Raw genomic sequence first — 23,945 nt, 5'->3', positions numbered from 1 at the left:
ATTAAACTCAAGTTTTTCTTTTTGAGGCAGCAAAATCATTTACCCTTAATGTCTTTATCCTTGATGGTTCATTCTTCTTTTCCTGACTTGTTAAAGATCTTCCATATCCTAAAGTTGCATACTCATCTATATTATCCTTTTTCTAAAAAATAGTTTTTCCCGTGTATTATTTAATTCAACTGGAATTTATTTTCACATATTGCTTGAAGCAGAGATCTAGTTTTCCCCCCATCTAGAAAACCAATTTGAGAGTCTATTTTTTCTCTCCTTACTGCCAGGGAATGTTTCTAGCCTTTACCAATGTTCCAAATATGGATGAATCCATTTCTGAACTCTCTCTTTTATTAGTTTGTCTTTTCCTGTACTAATACTATACTTCAAGTGCCATAATTTTTTTTAACAGAGGTACTTACGTAAAGCACACAAATACTGAATGTACAGCTTGACCTTTAAAAACATATACTCCTGTGTGATTCAGCTCAGGCCAAACTATTAACATTCCTCATGCTCCAGGAGGCTCCCTCATGATCCCTCCCAATCAGTACCATGCTTCCAAGATGACCACAATTCTCATCTCTATCACTACAGATTATTTCTACTTGTTTTTGAGCTTCCTGTAAATGAAACCGTACAATATGTATTCCTTGTGTCGCGCTAATTTCATTCAACATTAAGTCTGGGAGAGAGTCATCCCATGTTATGCATAGCAGTTTGTTCTTTGTCATTGTATGTAGTATTTAAATCTAAATAGCATAATTTTTATTTCTATTTTTTGAGACGGAGTGTCTTATCACCCAGGTTGGAGTGCAATGGCACGATCTTGGCTCACTGCAACCTCCACCTCCCAGGTTCAAGCGATTCTCCCACCTCAGTCTCCCAAGTAGCTGGGATTACAGGCACATGCCACCATGCCCAGCTAATTTTTGTAGTAGAGATGGGGTTTGACTATGGTGGCCAAGCTGGTCCCGACCTCAGGTGATCCACCCGCCTCCGCCTCCCAAAGTGCTGAGATTACAGGCATGAGCCACCACGCCCAGGGCTAAATACCATAATTTTTAAATTCATCTTGACATCCAACAGAGCAAGTTCCTCCTCATTCTTTTTCTTCTTCCAAAACTATCTTGCTTATTCTTGAACCTTTAATTTTGCACATGAAGGTCATTTTCCATACACACAAAAAAATCATACTAGGATTTTTGTCTGAAACTACATAAAATTCACAAAGTAATTTTTCAGTAATATTTACTACTAAATAAATTTTAACTTCCCACCCAAAAATATAATATATCCTGCCTTTTATTCATGTCTAATTTTATGTCCTTCAATAAAATGTTGGGTACTTTATAGAATTTCATATGAAGGAGATATTTTTTATTTTTTAATTGGCTACTGCTAGTTTGAATGCTGACCTTGTATCCAGCAATGTTGAATTCTTTTATTAATACAAACAGTACGTTCATTTCTTTTAACATTTCTAGGAAGAATCTCATTTCATTTCTCTTCCTTTCCAATCCTTTTGGATTTTCTTTCTTTTTTGTTTATTGATAGAGATGTATCTGTCTTATACTTGGCTTTAATGAGAATGTTTCCAAAGTTTCACTATTAAGCATGATGCTTGCTATTTGAAAGGTAGCCTTTACTGTAAGAAAAAAAGTTCATTTCTGTTCATAGTGTAAGAGTGGTATTTTAAAACTTTAATGGGTATTGAGTTTTAACATATAGTTTTACCAAATTTATCTAGAATTTTTTCCTAAATTTTCTTATAAATTAAATTGATACAGTTTTCAAATATTGAACTATCCTAAACTCCTATCCCAATTAAAATTGTTATGTCTGTGTTCATAAGTAAAACTGAATGTAGTATACTTTCCCTTGTATAGTCTTTCCATTCTAGATTTAAATGCTAAACTTGCCTGATAAGCAGGTAAAGTAACTTTCCCTCTTTTTCTGTTCTCTGAGTCAATTTGTGTAAGATTGGGATTAGCTGTTCCCCAAAAGTAGTATCTAAAATTATAATTACAAATATAATCATTAAAACGATCCCTTCATACTTGAGATGCTGAGGTGGGAGAATTGCTTGAGGCTAGGAGTTTGAAGCTGCAGTACACTATGATCATGCCTGTGAATAGCCACTGCACTACAGCCTCAACAGCACAGCAAGACCCCATCTCTAACAAAACCAACCAAAAAAAAAAAAACCTATTCCTTCTGACACCAGTTCACACAAACTAGAAAGGCAATAATTTAAAAGATAGATAATGAAAAGCATTGGTGACATTACAGAAAAATGTGAACCTTTGTATACTGCTAGTGGGAAAATAAAATGATGCAGTCACTTTGGAAAACAGTCTTGCAGTTCCTCAAAAGTTTAAACACGGAGTATCACATGACCCAGCAATTTCACTCCTAGGTATATATAGTCAGCGCTCCATATCCATGGATTCAACCAACTGCAGATTGAAAATATTCAGGGGGAAAAGTTGTGTCTATACTATGTACAGACTTTTTTCCCTTGTCATTATTCTCTAAGCAATATGTAGTATAACAACTATTTACAGAGCACTTGGGTTATATTAGATATTACAAGTAATCTAGAGATCATGTAATGCATATAGAAGAATGTATACAGGTTATATGCAAATACTGTGGCATTTTTATGTCAGAGACTTAAAGCATCTGAGGGAGGTCCTGGAAACAACACAGGACTATAACAGTTCACAGAAGGACTATTCATAATAACCAAAAAGTGCAAAACAATACAAACATCCATCAACTGATAAATGAATAAACAAAATGTGGTATATCCACATACAATGATGTATTATTTGGCTATAAAAAAGAATGAAGTGTACTGACATATGCTACAATGTGGATAAACCTTAAAAGCATGCTAAGGGAAAGAAATCAACCCCTCCCAAAACACATATTGTATAATTCCATTTTATGAACTGTCCGGAACAGGCCAATCTATAGAAATAAGAGGTAGATTAGTAGATGCCTAAGGATAGAGGGTTAGGAGAGATGAAAATGTTCTAAAAATGACTATAGTAATTCTTGGCAAAACTCTGTAAAAATACTAAAACCTACTGAATTGTACATTTTAACCAGGTAAGTAATATGGTATGTGAATATCTCAATAAGTTATTAAAAACAAAAACACCTATTCCTCTTGGGGAAATTTATTACAGCTTCAATTTCTTTAATGGTTTTTGGTTTCTTTTTCTTGTACAGACAAATTTGAAAAAAAAATTTACTAGAAAATGAAACTCTCATTTTTAAAATTTATATACATATAAATTATTAATGATTTCTTATAATTTTAAAAATCACCATTATAGTTGTACTGATACCTCTTTTTTAAATTTGACTATTAGTCTCATCTGTTTTTCTTGGGTATTTCCAGAATCAACTGAAAATAATCAGTTTTGACTGATCGCGACATTGTTTTTATTGCTGCTGCTTATTTTCTTTCTCTTTTGAGACAGAGTCTCGCTCTGTCACCCAGGCTGGAGTGCAGTGGCGCGATCTCAGCTCACTGCAACCTCCACCTCCCAGATTCAAGCAATTCTCTGCCTCAGCCTCCCGAGTAGCTGAAATTACAGGTGCCTGTCACCACACCTGGCTAATTTTTGTATTTTTAGTAGAGACAGGGTTTCACCATCTTGGCCAGGCTGGTCTTGAACTCCTGACCTCGTAATCCACCTGCCTCGGCCTCCCAAAGTGCTGGGATTACAGACGTGAGCCACCGCGCCCGGCCACTGCTGATTATTTTCTAGTTCTATTTTCATTTTTATTATTTCCTCTTCTTTCTTTGGCTCTACTCTTTTTTTAGTTTTTTAAATTGAACAGCTGGCTCATTTATTTCCAATCTTTCAATCTAATACATTAATTAAAGATGACAGCTTTATCCCCAAGTACCATTTTTTGTGCATCCCTCAAATTTTGATACAATACTTTTGTTGTGATTTAGTTCTAATCACTTTGTAATTTCCATTTTGTATTTTAATTCTTGAAAATTCTTAATCATTTTTCCTTTAAAATTGCTTCTCCACTATTTTGTGTATGCGCTCTTCTAAAACTCCAATTAGATCTATATGGGAACTGCTCAATCTATCCTCTGTCATCTTTTTTCCATATTTTTCACCTCTTCATTTATCTGCATTTCTCTGTGCTTGTCCGGAGAAGTACTCATTTCTTTCTTCAAATTAGTAACTTCTCTCTTTAGCTGTGTCAAATCTTCTATTGTTTTACCCATTTATTGAGTTATATTATTACAAGCTACATTTTTCAAGATTTTAATTGGTTATTTTACATAAATATTTATTGTTTCTGAAGTAACTGTTTTTGTTCAATTATAATGCAATATGCTCTTTAAAAAAAAAAAAAGTAACTAATGTCTGGCCGGGTGCAGTGACTCACACCTGTAATCCCAGCACTTTGGGAGGCTGAGGAGGGCAGATCACCTGAAGTCAGGAGTTCAAGACCAGCCTGGCCAACATGGCGAAAACCCATTTCTACTAAAAATACAAAAATTAACTGGACGCGGTGATGCGCACCTGTAGACCTACCATTCACAAGGCTGAGACTGGAGAATCGCTTGAACCCAGGAGGCAGAGGTTGCGGTGAGCCAAGATCACGCCACTGCACTCCAGGCTGGGCGACAGAGTAAGACTCTGTATTTAAAAAAAAAAAAAAAAAAAGTAACTGACAAATTTTAAGCTAAAACACCTTAGGCAAAATGTTCTTTGAAAAGTTCTCCATTATAAAGCTCTTCTTTAATGACCAAAAAAAAAAAAAAAAAATCACTTTTTAGGAATTCTCTTGGCTGCTCTTCTGCCAAATGTTATCCCACTGTGCCTACCTGCTTCAAGGCATGAAAAGTTCTATTATTCCCATTTTAGAATTAGAGAAACTGAAGCACAAAGTTCTTTTTAAAACACTTTCTCCCCAACTTTTTTAAAAATTTCAAAGCCATAGAAAAGTTGAAAGTACAGTGACCCATATACCTTCTACCTAGATTCAAAATTGTTAACATTTACAACTTTTGCTTTACCTTTTTTTCTCTCCATATACATGCACACACCATACCCAAATTTCCACACATTTTTTTTTTCTGAACCCACTCCTGAGCCCAACATGATACTTCACTTGGAATATTTCAATATATTTCTCCATATTTCAATAACACTCTCAATATAACGACCATATCATTCACACCAAAGAAACTATGAGATTGAACAGAATTGTACAAAGACATGCAGCAGTAGATTCAAAACTAGTATTTAAGTCATCTGACTAAATGTTCTTTATCTTGGCTTGTCTAATGATTGGACAAACTGCTTTCTGATGATTATTTAGAAGAGGCAATCTGTCAAAGAGCATTTCCTTCCTTCATTTCTGAAAAAAAGCAATAATCTAAGATATTCAAACTGCAAAAATCAAGGATACTGTATTTCCAGTTTGTTTTCTAACACTAAATCTTTAACGGAAGCCACTCTATACTCTCAAAACTATACACTTTTTAAATATGCCACAAGATAAATTATTATATTAAATAATTAGAATTTCACTTTACCAGTTTTTAAAGGGAAAAATTGTTTTTAAGAAAAAAATACAGTACAAATAAGATTGATGAGGCAAATGAATCTGCTTCATAGATTTAAAAAACTGGTAAGTGTAGGCCTGGCGCAGTGGCTCACACCTGTAATCCCAGCACTTTGGGAGGCCGAGGCAGGCGGATCACAAGGTCAGGAGATCAAGACCATCCTGGCTAACATGGTGAAACCCCGTCTCTACTAAAATTACAAAAATTAGCTGGGCGTGGTGGCGGGCACCTGTAGTCCCAGCTACTTGGGAGGCTGAGGCAGGAGAATGGCATGAACCCAGGAGGCAGAGCTTGCAGTGAGCCAAGATCACGCCACTGCACTCCAGCCTGGGCGACAGAGCGAGACTCCGTCTCGAACAAACAAAACAAAACAAATAAACAAAAAACTGGTAGGTGTATTCATGAATCTATAAGAAAAGCTAATGTTTCAGTGGGGATGATTTAATCTCAGTCACTGATGTTAGGAACTAGTAAGATAAACCATAAACATCTTTTAAAAAATCTTAAAAAAAAGGCAAACTATTTTTGCTCTCAAAGGACCTAAAAACTCAGTTTAAGAGTTGCATATGTTTATTATACAACATACCTGTGTAAAAAATAAAATAATATATATTTTTTAAAAGTGCTGTATATTTTTTTAAAATAGCAATATGGCCAGGCGTTGTGGCTCATGCCTGTAATCCTAGCACTTTGGGAGGCCAAGGCGGGCAGATCACTTGAGGTCAGAAGTTCAAAACCTGGCCAACATGGTGAAATCCTGTCTCTACTAAAAATACAAAAAAGTTAGGCAGGTGTGGGGGCAGATGCTTGTAATCCCAGCTACTTGGGAGGCTGAGGCAAGGGAACTGCTTGAACCTGGGAGCAATTGTGAGCGGAGATCACGCCACTGCACTCTAGCCTGGGCGACAGAGTGAGACTGTCTCAAAAAATAAAAAATAAAAATTAAATTAAATTTAAATTTAAATTAAAAAATGGCAATACAACCTAAAGCTAATATTTAATGGCTAAACTGTATCATTCAGCTAACCATAACCACAAAAACATTTAAGACCAATCTACAGCCAAATACTAGCCAATAAGGGTATTAACTGGGTGCTGCTAAGGCACTGTATTAAGTAAATTCCATGAATTAATAGAATCTTACAGATATCTCACTTTTCTACTGAAGAATTGGAGATAACAAAGATACTAGCATAAAAGGACTGATAAAAGAGGTAAGACTTGCCTCAACTTTAAAGTACAGAAATCAGAACCGAGAGAAGTTTACCTGAAGAAAGTCAGAAACCACAAACCAAGTGTAAATATAACTATCCAGGTAAGAACAAACAAAAGTTTCAAACTGAAGAAATTAAGGCTGGATAAACAGGATGGAATTGGTATAGTAGCAGGCCTCAAGTATCCAGAAAACGGATGAAAGTTTTGTAAAACAGCTATAAGCAGGACACCACTACAAGCTCTTTATATTTAAAATGCCTTTTTAGAAACAGTAACCTAGTAATAATGCAAAATGAGTGGGAGAAAAATGAGAAGCAAGAAACTAATTATATAGTAACATTTACAAATATCAATTCAGTAAGTTATTTGGTACCTGAGGAAATCAGAGAGCTCAAACTGAACCAATTCTGCTACACTTCACATCAAGTCTTTTCATTACAAATAAGGAAGTGGTAAATATAACTGCAAGATATCCTATATTATTTTTCAAATATATTTTTCAATGAAGTTCAAGATATATTGAAAACTGTCATTAAGAAGTGCTAGTCAAAAAAAAAAAAATAGTGCTAGTCAGGCCAGGAGTGGTGGCTCACACCTGTAATCCCAACACTTTGGGAGGCCAAGGTGGGCAGATCATTTGAGCTCATGAGTTCCAGACCAGCCTGGGCAACATGGCAACACCCCATCTCTATAAAAAATAAAAAAATTAGTTGAGCATGGTGGTGTGCAACTGTAGTCCCAGCTACTTAGGAGGCTGAAGTAGGAGGCTGGCTTATGCCCACGAGGTAGAAGTTGCAGTAGGCCAAGATCACACCACTGCACTCTAGCCTGGGCAATAGAGCCAGATTTGTCTCGAAAGAAAAAAAAAAGTGCTAGTCAATTAAACTATCCTTGCTGGTTAGTACTACTGTGCCAAAAGAAATTCACCAAATATGACATCTCCATAAATTTTACCGTGTAAATATTTACTTCAAAAAAGCAATATCATAAAGAAATGTATAAAAGAATTCAACGTTTAGCTTCCCTATATTGCTTTAGAACAACTACACCATTTACCAAAAGGCAGTAAATGTGTAAATTTTTTTGAGACGGAGTTTTACTCTTGTTGTCCAGGCCGGAGTGCAATGGCACAAGCTCAGCCCACCACAACCTCCGCCTCCCAGGTTCAAGCAATTCTCCTGCCTCAGCCTCCCAAGCAGCTGGGATTACAGGCATGCACCACCATGCCCGGCTAATTTTCTATTTTTTGTAGAGACAGAGTTTCTCCATGTTAGTCAGGCTGTTCTTGAACTCCCGACCTCAGGTGATCCACCCACCTTGGCCTCCGAAAGTACTGGGATTATAAGCGTGAGTCACCAACCCCGGCCGAGTAAATGTATAATCTTTTAGAAGCAGCTATTATGTAAATAAGATACTTTAAAATTAATGTCATACTTTTTACTCATACACCCATTAATAGCTCAGTATTTACTGTCCATACAATACTTTTCATAATCCACATCAAACATACAAAAAGAAGCTATCCCAAATAACTTCCTTTCTTTTCAATTAAATTCCTTCTCAAGGGACAAAATTTGGGGGAAAAAAAATCTCAAGTTTGTGAAAACTAGATTACTCACCAGTAACTTGAGTTATCCTATTGGGTCTTTTCCCTCACAGATCCACCTCTCTTGCCCTTCTGTCCAGCATGAGAATCTTCCTGATGGGCATCCACTGGAACTGAGGGGGCATGCAGTACAGACGTATATGTAAGAAAGTTTGGGGGAGGGGATTTGGGAGATGCTAGAGACATGCTTCAGTGCACTTGCTTACCTTCCTGAAATTGGAAATTTCAACGGTTCCTTGGTCTTCGAGGCACTCACAATAACTTCAAACAATGTGGATCTGTGGAGATTACCCAATAGGAGAACTCCAGTTACTGGTAAGTGATCCAGCTTTTTCTTCTCTATCAGAATAAGAAGATTATTTCATTTTATTTGATATTATAATTAAACGTAGAACTACAGGGGAAAGCGTAAATTCACTAGATAACTATATATGCATATATCAAAGTAAATATGGAAACAATTTGCTAAATATGTCAGGGGAAACTTCTGACATTATCAGAAACATAAGGAAAAGAAAATCATTAGAATGGTTTCATTTTAAAACATCTACTATAATGGCTGCTATATTTTAATATACAAAAATATCAGCCACCAGGCTATTTCATTTTGCTAAAACAATATCATTATATTTTATATTAGTACAAGAATAGTTGGTCAAAATCTATCATTTCTTAACTAGCCATTGTCATTAACATTCACTAGATTTTTGGTATGGAAGCCACCACGGTGCACTAACAATATGTTAGAATTCAGATAAAATGCATCGATACAATTCCCATTTTATCACTCAAGTCTTAACCAGGCCAGGCGTGGTGGCTCATGCCTGTAATCCCAGCACTTTGGGAGGCTGAGGCAAGAAGATCACCTGAGATCCGGAGTTCGAGACCAACCTGACCAATATGGCAAAACCTCATCTGTACTGAAAATACTAAAATTAGATGGACAGGGTGGTGCACGACTGTAATCCCAGCTACTCGGGAGGCTGAGGCACGAGAACTGCTTGAACCTGGGAAGCAGAGGTTGCAGTGAGCGGAGATCGTGCCACTTCACTTTAGCCTGGATGACAGAGCGAGACTCTGTCTCAAAAAAAAAGAAAAGAAAAAAGAAAGTCGTCCGGGCGCCGTGGCTCATGCCTGTAATCCCAGCACTTTTGGAGGCCAAGGCGGATGGATCACCTGAGGTTGGGAGTTCGAGACCAGCCTGACCAACATGGTAAAACCCCATCTCTACTAGAAATACAAAAAGCAGCCAGGCGTGGTGGCATGCGCCTGTAATCCCAGCTACTCGGAAGGCTGAGGCAGAAGAATTGCTTGAACTCAGGACATGGAGGTTGCAACGAGCCAAGTCATGTCATTGCACTTCAGCCTGGGCAACAGAGGGAGACTCTGTCTCCAAAAAAAAAAAAAAAGAAAAAAGAAAAAAAAAAAAGTCAGCCAGACACGGTGGCTCGCGCCTGTGATCCCAGCACCTTGGGAGGCCAAGGCGGGCGGATCACCTGAGGTTAGGAGTTCGAGACTAGCCTGACTAACATGGTGAAACCCCATCTCTACTAAAAATACAAAAATTAGCCGGGCGTAGTGGCAGGTGCCTAAAATCCCAGCTACTCAGGAGGCTGAGGCAGGAGAATAGCTTGAACCCAGGAGGCGGAGGTTGCAATGAGCCAAGATCGTGCTTGGGAAACACAGCAAGATTTCATCTCAAAAAAAAAAAAAAGTCTTTAACCATGTGTCACCTATTAACACACCAACCACAAACACATAAACGTATGCCAGTCATTGATATTAATAATGTTAATTTTAAATACTTGTACAAAAGAAATATAGCAAATTTTTAAATAAACTTTTAAAATAATTGCCTAAAAATGGCCGACATTGATATAAAAACTATTTCTAGTCAAAAGAAAAAAATCCCTCCAAAAGAAATTTCTTCAAGCTCACATGAAGATATTATATTACCTTTAACTGAATACATATTAATCAATATATATTCATCATATTCATTTTAATGTGCCACAGCAGTGATGACTTCTAACACTAGTAACTACACTAGCAGGTACTAGATACAGATGTATTTTAATACCCTTTACCATCATGCTTCTAAAGAATCACCTCCTTCCTTCAAGAAACTTATGATTTCATGATTCTTCATTCTATGGAAACAAAGAAAGTGTATAGCTTTTCCTTTAAGAATAGTCTGGTAACTAACTGACCACTGAATAAATGAAAGAAAACAAACAAAAAAAAAAGGGATAAAATGGTCTGTAAAATCATTCTACAAAATCAAGTTCAAAATGTAATTCTAATGAAAATCTTATATTTCAATCCTGTTATGAGGTCATATTTGTATTTGTTAGGGTTGACAACACACCTGTCAAAATTGTCAAGATCTGTGCTAGATTCTTACTTAAATTTAAGATACAAATTGCCTTGGGTAAATGCAAGCATTTTTCTATAAATTTGAATTAAGTATAACAGTAATAAATTCATTCACTTTTAAATGACCCATTCAAACAGGGGTACTACACAGACCTCCATTTCTAATTGGAATAAATATCAGAAAAGGGTCATCTAAGTAACTTTACTAGTTTACTAGACTCCTAGTCACTGGAGTAAGTACATAGCACAAAGGTCTTATATGTTTATAGTGATAAAACAGATCAAGGAGCAATAATGCAAATATTTTATCCTAATGGTATAAGCTAATATAAAAGATGTCATTAAGAGGCTTGGCACTGTGGCTCACGCCTGTAATCCCAGCACTCTGGGAGTCCAAGGCGGGCCTTTCTCTCACTGTCCAGACATCTTGCTTTGGGGTGAACAAGCTGTCACGTTCTGAGCCTATAGAAAAGACAAGCCCACATAGCAATAAACTGATGTCTCTGGCCAACAGCCAGATGCCTGAGGCCTGACAACAGACCTGTGAGTTAATGTGGAAGCAGGTGTTCTAAGGTCTGCTGACAACCACATGAGTGAACTTGCAAATGGATCTTTCCTCAGTTGAGCCCTAAGATGACTGCAGGCTTCTGAGAGAAAAGGTGGGAAAAAGAACAAAATTCTATTATATTATTTAAATTAATCTGACCAGATTTTGAAGCCTTACATTACTTTTCAAGTCAATTCTTAATAGCCATCTCTAAAGTGAATAATTTCTGTATAAAACTGATTTTATAAAACAATAACATTTTTCTAACATCACAAATTTCAATTGTGTCAAGCCAACTTGAGTGGCTCCAAATGTCTCACTTTCCTTCCTTAGGGAAAGTCATCCTTTTTTATTTCCATTGAATAAATAACTTTTTAAAATAGAAATTCCTCTTTTACATTTCAACATATTCATGCAAATCGTTCTGCTTCAATATAGTTAATTTCATTATCATTTTAAAAGTACATATAAAACCATAAGTACTGAAATGCCATACCTTAAAAAGTCTTCATTGTGTGTATATTAATGACCTTTTTATGGAAACATAAAAGTATTAGTAACAGTAAGGAAGAAACTCATTTTCTTTTATCTAATCTCAAAATATTAATGCCCCATTATCTTTCACCTAACTAGAAGAATAGCCCAATTAGTCTTTCTATTTATACATTACTGCAGGCTGCCAGTCCATTCTCCTTACAGAAGCCACACAGCATTTCTACACTTAAATTCATTAAATGGCTTCTCGTTACACTTCCAATAAAATCTCAATGTCACATCATTTATGACTAAATTGTGATCTGGCATTTTACTCAGTTGTTCACCTTCATCTGATGCCACTCACCCTCTGCCTCACTATGCACTAGTCTTTGCTCAAGGTAAAACAAACTAACCAAAGGGCTTCCAACTTGCTGTTAACCATAACTCTTTCACAAATACCTCCTCTTATCCCTTTTTTTGAGATAGGGTTTGGCTTTTGCCCAGGCTGGAGTGCAGTGGCACAATCTCAGCTCACTGCAACCTCCCCTTATTGGGCTCAAGCCATTCTCTTAACTCAGCCTTCCAAGTAGCTGGGAAACCAGGCGCATGCTACCATGCCTGGCTAATTTTTGTACTTTTTGTAGAGACAGGGTTTTGCCACGTTGCCCAGGCTGGTCTCGAACTCCTGAGCTCAAGTGATCCAATGGCCTCAGCCTCCCAAAGTGCTGGGATTACAGGTGTGAGCCGCCATGCCCAGCCTCCTCTTATCCATCTGCTGATTAAATGCCACCCACTCACAGAAGCCTCTCCTCTTCACCTATTTCAAGTAATTCCTGTCATTGCCACAGTTTGTAATGATTTTTTCTTTTTGTATTTTTTGTTTGCAACTTAAATTCCATGAGGGCTGGCCGGGCACAGTGGCTCACGCCTGTAATTCCAGCACTTTGGGAGGCTGAGGCAGGTGGATCACTTGAGGTCGAGAGTTCGAGACCAGCCTGGCCAACATGGTAAAACCCCTTCCCTACTAAAAATACAAAAATTAACCAGGTGTGGTGGCTGGCGCCTGCAGTCCCAGCTACTCAGGAAGCTGAGGCAGGAGAATCGTTTGAACCTGGGAGGCAGAGGTTGCAGTGAGCTGAGATGGCACCAATGCACTGCAGCCTGGGCAACAGAGCATGACTCCTCCATCTTAAATAAATTAAATTAATAAACAAACAAACTTCATGAGGGTAAGGATGTGTCTTGTTCTCCTTTGTAACTCCATTACCTAGCCCAACACCTGCCTCAAAATAGCATTTTAATGTTTAATGGTTAATTAAAATATTTGTGAAATTCAAAAGCCACTCACTGATTTTTAGTTCTAGAGTCTTTCTAGACTCTATAGACTCTAGAATAAGAAAGAGTATTCCTTTCTTATTTTGCCTATGTTCTAAATAACTTTGCTATTCAGCACTCCTAAAACCTGAATCTTTAGGCATTGTAAATCATATGAAATCCACTGTAGGCTGGGTGCAATGGCTAACACCTGTAATTCCAGCATTTTGGGAGGCTGAGGTGGGAGGATCGCAAGAGCCCAGGAGTTCGAGACCAGCCTAGGCAACATAGTGAGACCTCATATCTATAAAAAATTGAAATAAAAAAAGAAAAAAAAATCCAGTGTACTTCACAGATAGCTGTTACTTTATAGAACAAATGAAGTTTTAAAAGAAGTTCTATGATTTGCTTGGTTAACCAATCATTAAAGAGTGCTAAGATTCATTCCTCCTAAAAACAGAAAACAAGGGTTTCTTGAAACTACACATATTCCCTCACAATTAAGTATGCAATCTCCCAGGAGTTTTCAAAGCTACCATACAGTGGCCGGGCACAGTGGCTCACACCGGTAATCCTAGCACTTTGGGAGGCTGAGGCGGGCGGATCACCTGAGGTCAGGAGTTCAAGACAGCCTGGCCAACATGGCGAAAAACCCTGTCTCTACTAAAAACACCTGAAAAAAATTAGCCAGGCATGGTGGCGCCTGTAGTCCTAACTACTTCAGAGGCTGAAGCAGGAGAATCACTTGAAACCAGGAGGCAGAGGTTGCAGTGGGCCAAGATCGCGCCACTGCACTCCAGCAGCCTAGGCTACAGAGCGAGATTCCCTCTCAAAAAATAAAGTTACTGTACATTTACTTACCACTTAAATTCTTGACACCAAGAAGGACCCAATGTTTTGGGATTTTTGTTGTTGTTAATTCTATCACATTTTGCAGCTATAATTTAAAGTGATCGTTAGAGGCATAGACTTAAAGATAAGATATTACTAGATAATTATATCCTCGGGAAACAAAGTTAGTTACTAACATAATTTTACTCATCTTCCTATCTACCAATATTAACCTCCTTTATTTAGCCTATAAATATAAATCAGAATTATTGTAACATGAAAAGCTGAGGACAAGCACTATGCAGAATTATTATCTTGTTACAACTTAAAAATACAAATCTAAATGCCAGATTTACTAAAACAAATATTACATGGAACTTGAGAGAAAAATTAAGATTCTGTCTGATGAAAGTAAAAGCCATTGGACATGGCTAAACACACCCCCGTCTTTTTGAAAATATCCTCTTCCTTCTGTTTCTGTATTGTTACACTCTCCCGGGTTTCTTACTCCCTATTAATTTTCTTTTCCTTCTCCATTTCTTTCTTCTTCTTTGTGGGATGCTCTTCTCCTACCACTGTAAAAAAATAAAGATGTTCCTCAAAAGTCTCTCCTAGGTCTCTTTTCTCATGGTATGCAATCTATTCCCTCCCTCATGTCTTACCCGCTCCTACAGCTTCAACTCAAATCATGTGTACTAATGACTACCAAATACGTATTTACAGCCCTTTCCTCCTTCCTAAGCCTTACCCAACATATCCAAACTGCTTCACAGATCTTCCCTCTCAGATTTTCCCCAGGCACCCCAAATTCAACCAATCTATAGGTAAACTATTACCTTCCCCTAAACCTGTCTTCCTATTTGCTATCTCAGTGAGAACACACACCACTCACTCAACTGCTTAAGCCAGAATCCTGAGATTCATCCTTGATACCTCCCCTTCACTACAACCCAACTTCCTCCCTCCCACAACCATATCCAATCAACCATCAAGTCCTACAGATCTCTCCTAAACACATCTATACATTCATTTCTCTCTCCTATCTGGCATTCCCCTTGTTCAGGACATTAGTGCCTCTTGCCTAGACTATTAAAATGGCTGCCACTAAATGGTTTCTCTGCCTCTAGTTAAGATTCAGCAAGTAAGCAAGCATGACACAAGAGAGAATAAAATCTATCGGCTGTGGTTTCCATCATGCCTTATATTGACGGTAAAAGAAAACATTTTTAAAACTGCTGATAATTGAACATGCAGGTAGCTCAGACTGACGTAAGTTCTTCTATCCAGTAAAATGGGTATAATTAAACATATTCCAACTAACTCACAAAATTATGAAATTACATAAATATTCCTTAAAAAAACAAGAAGTGGAAAGTAGTTTAAAGCAGCAACAGAATCAGATATATAGCAAAGGGCCTTTCGCAGTTCATTTAAGTATTATCAGTACCTACACAAGGCATTGTGATAGGCATTGAGAATTTTTAAAATATTATTACAATTATCCTTATTATTAACTAAGAAATGTGCCAAATTCATTTCATCACTTACATTTAATTACGACCAAAAAACCACATGAATATGAATGTCAAGGAGGGGATTTAAACTGAAATGTGATAATGGACCAATGGTATGGCCCTCAGGAAGGAAAGAAACGAATACAAAATATTTTCAATACACTGTGTAAACACATCATCACTTTTAGCATAGAATGCTTTAAGAGTAATTGAGAGGACATTCATTCTGACCTAGAGACAAGGGAATGCTTAGCCTTCAGAGATGAAGCCTGAATGATCATAAAGACCATGAAATTGTGGAGGATGGGGAAGTGGAGGGCCGAAGAAACAGCATAATATATAAAAGGGCACAGTGGCCTAAAAGAGACCACGACCATGCTCAGACAATCCCAACCCTGAAAACAGATGTATTCTTTAACTATGGAAAACAGTAAAAAATTCTGCTTTTACCTGCTTAATTCTTAAGTCTATATATACTGCTTACTCCTATTACACTACCAGAGTACTTTCTAGACGTTACAACTTACTGGTAAGGTCCAAATTTTTATGTGACAGTCTACATCAGCCACTAGGAAACACACACACACACACACACACACACACACACACACACACACACACTGATGATTATCGATCTCATCAAGGCTTAGGTATTTCACGGTATTTCAGATTACTGCAGTTATAAAGCTGGGTGCACACAATTACCAACCACAGTGATACGCATTTATACATTTCCCTTTTTGACTTATGAATATGGTTTGTCTGCTTTTAACTGTTGTATCTGCATGACTGTTAGTACACCTGAGTATCTATGCTTGCAAAAATGTTACTGCCTATTTTACTGCGTAAAATGGCCTATGAATTTTTCTGTTTTTATCTGTTTCTCAAATAAATCCCCTTTTTAAAATCTATGTGTCTTTTAAAAAATGTATTATTTTTTCCAGAATACATTTTTGGGATTTTGACCTTTTAGGATTGTGATTTGGGGGATTTTAGACTTTAAGGATGTTGATTTTTCAGGATTTCAACATTTGAGATTATGACATTCAGGACCGTATCTTTTGGGATTATGGTTGTCTCCCAAAATAATCTTATTAAATGTTATCAAAATGTATTATTTGATAGCATTATGAATTTAACAAATGTTTCATCTGTAAGTTATAGTGCTCATTACTAATTTAATCAGTCAATTATGCAGCTCTGAGCCTTACTAATTTTGGTCCTTAAACAGAACAAATGTGTCTAAGAAGATGAGTGGGGGGAGAAAAGGAAAGATATAGGGAAGGAGGGAAAGAGAAAGGGCTTTCAAGAAAGAAAGCTTCAAATCTCTCCTGCCACCCTACAAAACTCACTAATAGCTCTTCTTTTTGAAATGTGAGGGTAGGTAGTCCAGTCACAATTAACTTAGCCTGAGATGAACAGAATTTGAGTGGTAAAACAGGGCAGTGATTTTCCACAAAAAATGTTTTGCAAAACACATAAAATAAAAATTAAGAGAAATCCTAATAAAATATGTAATAGTATAAATGATCTGGATGAAGTGAAGTGGGCAACCACAGAGCCCCACTTGCTTGCTCCCACTGAGCCAATTCCATGAAACCACAGGGATCCAGTCAACACAATTTGAAACCACTGGGCCCTCCTGAGGGAAAGTCAGGTCTCTTCTACCCCAAAAAGCTTGTTACTTGATTCTAACAGGCAAACCTCTCTCTTCTTTACCCTCTTATTTCCTGAAGCTTTCTCTTTCACAGGAGGCTTCCCAAAGATGTCCTTCGATGAGCTGTATGGTTGAAGGAATGTACAGCTGTGTACGGATATTAGGAGCAGCGGTAAGAGATAGGAGGTATAACAGAGAAAGCATTTTTGGACATGAGAGTTCATTAAGCTCATTCAGAGAAGTATCTGCTGAACAGACTAGGGGAACCAGGGATATAGACACAGAGAGATGCCCACATACCCACATTCCTGTACACATATGCATGCCCAGGCACATGCCTATACATACAACCCTGCCTGCACACACACATGCACACACAAAAACGTGAGAGAAAAGCTCTTTGGAAAAAGCAGCTCGAAGTGGCATGAATACTTCAGACCCCTGTCCACCTATCTTATCTGGAAAAAAAAGAGCAGTGTTTCTCAAACTTCAATGTGCATATAAATAACCTAAAGATCCTATTAAAGTGCAGGTTCTGATGCATTAAGTCCTCAGTGAGGCCTGAGATTGTACATTTCTAACAAGCTCCCAGGTGATGCTAACGCCACTGGTCTGTGGACCACACTTTGATAGCAAACTCCTACATAACAGCACATCTCCACATGATCTATATTAAAATTGAAAAACAAAGTTCCCTGGTAAAAATAAGACTCAGAACTGCTCAATTAAATAAGACAAACAAACTGGAGCCTTCTCAGAGACTGGAGGACTTCTCAGAGACTTAGAGGACCAAGATGAGGTGAGAATGGTCATGAGAGGGCCCTAAAATGGTAAAAAGTCTACTTTTTTCCCATTCTTCCAATGAGAGATACCTCAAGTTTCACTTTTAAATGTTAATATCTACGCAAAACTACAGAGTGGAAACACAACATTTTAGAAGTAGCTAACTTCTGACTGGAATGATAATATGAAGATAATCATTACTATCTTCCTCCTTATACTTCCTTAAATCTTTAATGTATATATAATACTTCAATAATCATGAGAAAAAGAATTATTATCTTAAGGAAAAAATAAAACTCCATCCCCCCCACACCCCCCATCACACACAGAATGATAATCTTTCTACCAAGTATGTTGGCCCTATATCTAACCTTGAAGGAAAGAGAAATAAGCAAAAAAACCTTTCATTCAACTAGTGCAGTTTTACAAACCTCTTTATTAAAGACAAAGGAGTGAAAAGATCAACCAGTAATCACACAACCCAGGTTTCAATCTAGGCTCTAACATTAATTCGTTGACTAGCGGACCATCTTCCTCACCAGCCACACAGGGGACGGTTTGATGAGCAAATAGAATGCTTTACATTAGCATTTAGAAAAATTACTTTATTCAGACTTACATAAAACATAAAAGATATTCTAGTAAAGGAAGAACTGTTGGTGAAGTAAATAAAAATGAAGCAATCATAACATTTTAGAAGGTAGGCTAGAAATAAATATTAGTGCAGAGACTTTGGGCTCTAGGTGGACAAAGGATAAATAGCAAAAATGGATGAAACGAAGAAGAAAGAAGCCCAAAATCACTTTGCCTATTCCACGAATGCACCAAGAGCTTTACCTGTTGAGCAACTACCTCCCTGGCATAAAAATCACCTACTTGCTGCCATTCTGGGTTGACTGTCCCTAGTATATTCTATAAAAGTAAAGTATAATGTTGTGCAAAGGAACCCTGATCAGACTATAAAACATGTAAAGATGAAATGGTTTAATTCATATGTCTAAAAATTGTCAGGGAGCTATACAAACTTTACATCATATACACACGCCCAGTCATTCACACATTCACATATAATCAAAGTGATTATATTACTATCAGTGATTCTTAATATTTGTATCACAAATAAAAGAGAGAAATATACTTACTGGTATTTCTCCTGAGAAACACTATGGTATCAAAGAAGTGAGGATATACAGCAAAATAAAAGTTGTTATAAAAGACATAAAAATTAAGTTTGTTAACATTTGTACTTCAAAAATATTAGTAAATATAGGAAAAAAGACAGTCATTTTCTTCTTTATTCACCATACGATTAGCCTAGATTTTTGACATTTAGTTCTTGTTTTTAAGTTCTTATATTATTTATAAGTAGTAGGTCTAATGTTAGAAACTGTCAAGAGGTATACCACCAGATTTAGGTATAGGGAAAATAATAAGAAGAAATCCTTAAGAAGTTACTTGCTAGCAAATTTAATTAAATGCTACCACAGCAAGGTTATAAAAAGGGACTGGAGGCTGGGCATGGTGGCTCACACCCGTAATCTCAATACTTTGGGAGGCTGAGGCAGGAGGGGTGCTTGAGGCAAAGTTTGAGAGCAGGATGGGCAACATAGCAACACCTCATCTCTACAAAAAAATTTTAAATTACCTGGGTGTGATGGAGCATGCCTGTAGTCCTAGCTACTTGGGAGGCTGAGGTTTGAGCCCAGGAGTTTGAAGTTACAGTAAGCTATGATCGTACCACTGCCCTCTGGCCTGGGTGACAGAGCAAGACTCCGTCTCTTAAAAAAAATTTTTTTTAAGGGATTGGAAATTCAGATTTCTAAATCTCACACTGATCAACTATTGACCCAAGTCACAATACTTCTGGCCTGTTTTCTTATCTATCAAGAGGATACGAGGCTAGAGCCATGAGTTCCAACAAATAGAAAAGACCTCAACCAGCAGATTGCTAAATATTATGTTAGTTCCCCAAGTTCCACAATTAAGAATCCTCCAAACTTAGCTGAAAATCCCGACAAGAAGGTTTTGAAAACAATAGCAGTCTCAGTTCATTTCAAAAGTTTAATACAAGCCTCTCTACTCCAAATCTCTCAAGATCTTCCCTCTGAAGATGCCCTTATCCGTCTATCATTAAGGTTTCAAGTAATAAAAACTTGTCTGGCTCAGGATGTGACTAAACACTCCAGAAACACTTGAAAGGTTCCTTATAGCTCTAAACTTCTCAGTAATGAATGAAGTACATACGGAATCTTTTAAAACATGATTATAAATCACAGCTCATGTAACAAAAGGTACCGTTTTAACAACCATGAAAGCCAATAAACAAAAAACTGTAGGTGTTCAACAAATATTTGTTAAGTAAGTAATTATTCCAAGCTATAAAGATTTAAGGAAAACATACCTTAAAGAAAAAAAGACTAAGGTTTCACCAAATCCTTGAATGAAAGCTTGATATTCCACAGAATGATAATCTTTCTACCAAGTATGTTGGCCCTATATCTAACCTTGAAGGAAAGAGAAATAAGCAAAAAAACCTTTCATTCAACTAGTACAGTTTTACAAACCTCTTTATTAAAGACAAAGGAGTGAAAAGATCAACCAGTAATCACACAACCCAGGTTTCAATCTAGGCTCTAACATTAATTCGTTGACTAGCGGACCATCTTCCTCACCAGCCACACAGGGGATGGTTTGATGAGCAAATAGAAGGATACAGAGGAAAGCACTCTCAATACAGTAAAGCACTTCACAAGTGCGCTTACATAAAAGGGCAGGATCGTTAAATTTATACATATTCAATACTTGAAAAATCATCCCAGGAATCATCTATATTGTAAATAAAATAATTTTATACTAGGGTTACATTATTAAGTTTAGTATATGTTTCATAAGTTATCTATTTTATTGGTTATATTGGCAATGCTCGCCAGCATGATATTCAGGGTTTTTTTTTTCTTTTCTTTCAAAAGCATTGTTGAGAAGATTAAATGGTTTTAATTCTCATTGTTGAGAAGATTAAATGGTAAAGCCATTATCACAGTGGCTGACACACAGTAAGTGCTCAGTAAATAGTGGCCATTACTGTTAAAGAATAAATGGTGGCTTGTAATTTATTGCTGCCAATTTTTTTGTTGTTGTTGTTACCATTGGTAGTTTCTGGTGTTGGAAACTCAGTAAGTTGTGTCTTTCATTATCTGTCACTTGTGCAGTGCTTTACTGTGCTCAGAATGTTTTCCTATAAACACTTTAATTTGCTCATCAAACAACCCTATGCAACTGGTGAGGAAGGTAGAAATCCAGTCACATAATTAATATTAAAGCCTAGATTGAAACCCGAGTTGTTTGACGGAGGTTCATAAAACTACCACAGTTGAGTGAAAGGTTTCTTTGCTTATTCCTCCTTCCTTCAAAGTTACATATAGAGCCAGCATACTATGTAGGAAGTTTCAGTCTACTGAAATTTTACGTCAATTATATAACTATCATCTTAAAAACAGCAGTTTCTTTTTAAAAAAAATACATACACACACACACACACACACACACATACACAAATGAATAGATAAAGAAAAGGCTTTACCCAGCAATGAAGTGCCAGCTGTTTCAAAGAACATAATTTGGCTGAAATTTCTTAGGGGAGACAGTAATCAAACTGGAAATTGGCCATGATGTTAAAGCACATTTTACCAAAAGTGCTTTATTTATATTTATTTATTTGTACAGACGGGGTCTCCCTATGTTGCCCAGGCTAGTCTTGAACTCCTAGGCTCAAGCAATCCTCCTGCCCCAGCCTGCGAAAGTGCTGGGATTACAGGTGTGAGCCACCTCACCCCACCAAAAGTGCTTTATTAATAATGCCACATGCGGCCATAAAAAAAGGTGAGTTCATGTCCTTTACAGGGACATGGATGAAACTGGAAACCATCATTCTCAGCAAATTAACACAGAAGCAGAAAACCAAACACCAAATGTTCTTACTCATAAGTGGGAGTTGAACAATGAGAACACATCGACACAGGGAGGGGAACGTCACATGCTGGGGCCTGTCGGGGAGTGGGGGGCAACGGGAGGCAGAGCATCAGGACAAATACCTAATGCATGCAAGGCTTAAAACCTAAATGATGGGTTGATGGGTGCAGCAAACTACCACAGCACATGTATATCTATGTAACAAACCTGCACTTTCTGCACATGTATCCCAGATGTTAAAGTAAAATAAATAATAGCCACAACAATACCTGATTTCATATAAGCACAGACTTCTCCAAAAACTAAAACTATGTTGGAAAATCCATTCTCAACTCCTTGCATTTACTCACTAGCAAATATTACCTATCTTCTGTGCTAGAATTCAAACCCTTAAAGGCTAGAATTGGGTTTCATCCACAATTCTGTAGTCCTAGCATAATTCATTGCATGTTTCCCAGTAAGCATGCATTTATAATATATTTCAGTTTCTGATAGGCCCTTGATGTCTACCTTAACTACCTTAACTTTAAAAACCATTCAACAGAAAACTAACAATTTAGGTGAATACAATATATTTATTTTATTATACTTTAGTTCTGGGATACATGCACAGAACCTGCAGGTCTGTTACACAGGTATACACGTGCTACAGTGGTTTGCTGCACTCATCAACCTTTCATCTACATTAGGTAATTCTCCTAATGCTATCCCTCCTCTAGTCTTCCACCCCAGGACAGGCCCCAGTGTGTGATGTTCCCCTCCCTGTGTCCATGTGTTCTCATTGTTCAACTCTCACTTATGAGTGAGAATATGTGGTGTTTGGTTTTCTGATCCTGTGTTAGTTTGCTGAGAATGATGGTTCCAGTTTCATCTACGTCCTTGCAAAGGACATGAACTCATTCTTTTTATGGCTGCATAGTATTCCATGGTATATACATGCCATATTTTCTTTATCCAGTTTATCATTGATGGGCATTTGAGTTGGTTCCAAGTCTTTGCTTTTGTGAATAGTGCTGCAATAAACATACGTGTGCATGTGTCTTTATAGTAGAATGATTTATAATCCTTTAGGTATATACCCAGTAATGAGACTGCTAAGTCAAATGGTATTTCTGGTTCTAGATCCCTGAGGAATCACCACACTGTCTTCCACAATGGTTGAACTAATTTACACTCCCACCAACAGTGTAAAAGCGTTCCTTTTTCTCCACATCCTCTCCAGCATCTGTTGTTTCCAGACTTTTTAATGATCGCCATTCTAACTGGCACGAGATAGTATCTCATTGTAGTTTGATGTGCATTTCTCTAATGACTAGTGATGAGTTTTTCATGTTTGTCGGCCACATAAATGTCTTCTTTTGAGAAGTGTCTGTTTATATCCTTTGCCCAGTTTTTGATGGGGTTGTTTTTTTCTCGTAAATTTAACTTCTTTGTATATTCTGTATATCAGATGGACAGATGGCAAAAAATTTTCTCCAATTCTATAGGTTGCCTGTTCACTCTGATGATAGTTTATTTTGCTGTACAGAAGCTGTTTAGTTCAATAAGATCTCATCTGTCAATTTTGGCTTTTTTTTGCCATTGCTTTTGGTGTTTTAGTCATAAAGTCTTTGTCCATGTCTATGTCCTGAATGGTACTGCCTAGTTTTCTTCTAGGGTTTTTATGGTTTTAGGTCTTATGTTTAAGTCTTTAACCCATCTTGAGTTAATTTTGTCTAAGGTGTAAGGAAGGGATCCAGTTTCAGTTTTCTGTATATGGCTAGCCAGTTTACCTGATACCATTTATTAAATAGGGAATCCTTTCCCCAGTGTTTGTTTTTGTCAGGTTTGTCAAAGATCAGATGGTTGTAGATGCATGGTGTTATTTCTGAGGCCTCTGTTCTGTTCCATTGGTCTGTATCTCTGTTTTGGTATCAGTACCATGCTGTTTTGGTTACTGTAGCCTTGTAGTATAGTTTGAAGTCAGGTAGCATGATGGCTCCAGCTTTGTTTTTTGTTTTGTTTTGTTTTGTTTTTCCATAGGATTGTCTTGGGTAAACAGGCTCTTTTTT

The 23,945-nt window shown here is 37.1% G+C and overlaps 1 protein-coding gene across 6 annotated transcripts in view; it reads right to left on the bottom strand.

The window, feature by feature from the left end:
* Nucleotides 1–23,945, bottom strand: part of LOC112617295 (YY1-associated factor 2) — a 79,807-nt gene that overhangs the window by 45,828 nt on the left and 10,034 nt on the right. For 2 of the 6 annotated variants that reach the window (XR_003117885.1, XM_025374049.1), the window contains exon 3: nucleotides 8,633–8,704. The exons of the other annotated variants lie outside the window; for them this stretch is intronic. Coding sequence is in view for 1 of the 2 variants with exons in the window: in XM_025374049.1 (XP_025229834.1) it covers nucleotides 8,633–8,704 (72 nt within the window). In the remaining variant the exon portion in view is untranslated. The remainder of the gene's footprint in view (nucleotides 1–8,632; nucleotides 8,705–23,945) is intronic. 6 annotated transcript variants of the gene reach the window in all.

This window comes from Theropithecus gelada, unplaced genomic scaffold, assembly GCF_003255815.1.
Source record: "Theropithecus gelada isolate Dixy unplaced genomic scaffold, Tgel_1.0 HiC_scaffold_15989, whole genome shotgun sequence".
In the NCBI taxonomy this organism is placed as follows: domain Eukaryota; kingdom Metazoa; phylum Chordata; class Mammalia; order Primates; family Cercopithecidae; genus Theropithecus; species Theropithecus gelada.
This window is presented reverse-complemented; position numbering and strand designations above follow the sequence as displayed.